The sequence below is a fragment of the Glycine soja genome, chromosome 8 (assembly GCF_004193775.1).
Source record: "Glycine soja cultivar W05 chromosome 8, ASM419377v2, whole genome shotgun sequence".
NCBI lineage: Eukaryota > Viridiplantae > Streptophyta > Magnoliopsida > Fabales > Fabaceae > Glycine > Glycine soja.
In genome coordinates this window covers 44,293,122-44,295,717 of record NC_041009.1, presented here as the reverse complement: position 1 = coordinate 44,295,717, position 2,596 = coordinate 44,293,122, and the positions used below count along the sequence as shown (strand labels likewise).

Here is a 2,596-nt window from a genome sequence, read left to right as displayed (position 1 = left end):
TTGTTTTATAGTGTTTCATGATCATCTTTGGTAAGAAAGCAATTTTGTTTTATAGTTGAATATGGTGTGTGCTTTAGTTTTTATTTTTTGCATGAGTCTTTTGTTTGGGTCTAGAAGCTCAACGAATGTGGTTGGGCTTAAAGTGATGGGTTGGCTTAACTGGGCCAGCAAGCCCAAAAGATTATGACAGTGAGAGCCCATAAAAACAAAACAAAAGAACAAAACGGTAACATTTCTTTTTTTTCTCTACTCTCATTTTTTCAGTTTATCAGTTTCTCAATCGTTAGATCTCATCTTATACTCACCGGCGAGTCCATCTCGCGCCAGCGTCGACGCCGCTCCGGCCACCGCTCCGGCCACCGCCTTTGGTTCCCTCACTTTCTCGTCCTTCTTCTTCTCAGGTTCCTTCTCTATCCTCTCTCTCGATCTGTTTTAATTTCAACTTAGATCTTCAGATTTCGTACCTATTTCACGATTCTCCCTTTTCATTAGAAATCTATCATTCTCTTTTAGGGACAATTTTCTCATTTAAACTCCGTTGCGTGATTTTCCCCAATTTTTTACGCTAAATGCTTTTGTTTTTTTTTTTCAAAGAAAAATGTTTTTCCCTATTTTTTAATAAATTCTAGGGGGGGTTTGGTGTTTTCATTTTTGCGAATTGCTCACGATTCAGTGATCTTTTACCGGTCAAGATTCGCACAAATTGTCGTTTCACTTTTTTCGATGCGAAATTCGGTGAAATTTTGTGTATAATTAAAAACCTTTGCCTTGGTTTCCAGCTTTTCATCTGAGTATGTATGGGGTTTTTCTTTTGGGTATATTATGTTTTTGTTGATGGATTCATAATTATGTTTGGTTAATTGTTGTTTGAAGCTTGAATAGTTTTTTTTCCAGAAGCAAGCTTGAATAGTTGTTTACTTGAATAATATTAATATATTTATGTATTTTGTATTGATTCTTATGCTTATGCTTTTGTTGATCCTTAGTTATGTTTTATTTGAGATTTGTTTTGCCTTATTAACATTGGTAGTGACTAGTTAACCGAGTGTTTAGTTTGGTTTTGTTTAAATTTAGGTCAGTTAGTGTCATTTGCAAATGGTTGTTTGGAACTAACTGTTTGCATGGTGTGTGTTGATAGCAGAAATATGCCTTCTCAGAAAGTTGAAACGGGTCATCAAGACACGGTCCATGATGTTGCAATGGATTACTATGGTAAGAGGCTGGCCACGGCTTCATCAGATCACACAATTAAGATAATTGGGGTGAGTAATACGGCCTCTCAGCATCTCGCAACATTGACTGGTCACCAAGGACCTGTTTGGCAAGTGGCGTGGGCTCACCCTAAGTTTGGTTCTCTACTTGCATCGTGTTCCTATGATGGCCGTGTCATTGTTTGGAAGGAGGGCAACCAAAATGAATGGACTCAAGCTCATGTGTTTGATGACCACAAGTCATCTGTGAATTCGGTTGCTTGGGCGCCTCACGAGTTGGGTCTTTGCTTGGCTTGTGGCTCGTCTGATGGGAATATATCTGTTCTGACTGCAAGAGCAGACGGTGGCTGGGACACTGTGAGAATTGATCAGGCTCATCCAGTTGGTGTCACTTCGGTGTCATGGGCGCCATCGATGGCACCCGGAGCCCTTGTCGGTGCAGGGTTGCTTGATCCAGTACAGAAGCTGTGCTCTGGTGGTTGTGATAATACTGTGAAGGTATGGAAGCTAAACAATGGACTCTGGAAGATGGACTGCTTCCCTGCTCTTCAGATGCACACGGATTGGGTTCGAGATGTTGCTTGGGCACCCAATTTAGGGCTCCCTAAATCTACCATTGCTAGTGCATCACAGGACGGTAAAGTGATTATATGGACCGTGGCGAAAGAGGGGGATCAGTGGGAAGGCAAGGTTTTGAATGATTTCAACACCCCTGTTTGGAGGGTCTCATGGTCATTGACAGGAAACATATTGGCTGTGGCTGATGGGAACAACAATGTGACATTGTGGAAGGAAGCAGTAGATGGGGAATGGCAACAGGTGACAACAGTGGAGCCTTAGAATGTGATATTTTTCCTTTTGAAAATGGTTAGAATTTTCGTTTTGAAATATATAGTTGACGACATCTTGTTTCTTTGCATACTATACAGTTGATTAATTGTGCTTCATAATGCACTAAGTTCCTTGACGTTTGTGATCCATTGAGTATTCCGTGATTGGAAGAATGAAGTTAATTAGTTTGAGTTGTTTTAAGATTTAGAATGATGTTTTCTAAGTATATAATGTGACAATGTCTTATATTCCGGGAGTTGCATAATTAATGGCTGTTGCGTTTAATTTTGGATTCTCGTGATTAATCGATCACCATTAGTAAATAATATCCTTGATAACTTGGTTTTTAATTGAGTCTAAAAACATGATATGATCCATGTATTCAACCTTATCAGGTGGGATAAGACTGTTTTTTCTTACGTTGTATTGCATAGCTTGGGTAAGGGTAATATCTTTTATTCCCTCCTTTTATTCCCTCAGTTTCTATTCATAAGACTAAATTTTAAAATGATATTTGTTTTTATTATAAGATCCATATTAATTATTTTTAGTCT

The 2,596-nt window shown here is 38.8% G+C and overlaps 1 protein-coding gene across 1 annotated transcript; it reads left to right on the top strand.

Moving 5' to 3' along the window:
* The first annotated feature begins 235 nt into the window (after window positions 1–235).
* Window positions 236–2,327, top strand: LOC114423458 (protein transport protein SEC13 homolog B-like). The gene is made up of 2 exons (XM_028390220.1): window positions 236–401; window positions 1,142–2,327. Exon 2 carries the CDS (start codon window positions 1,146–1,148, stop codon window positions 2,049–2,051), a length of 906 nt encoding a protein of 301 aa, XP_028246021.1. The 5' UTR covers window positions 236–401; window positions 1,142–1,145; the 3' UTR covers window positions 2,052–2,327.
* Window positions 2,328–2,596: the final 269 nt, after the last annotated feature.

What these genes read in the sequence shown, in the direction of transcription:
- LOC114423458 (XM_028390220.1), top strand. Translation starts at nt 1,146, where the DNA reads ATGCCTTCTCAGAAAGTTGAAACGGGTCATCAAGACACGGTCCATGAT.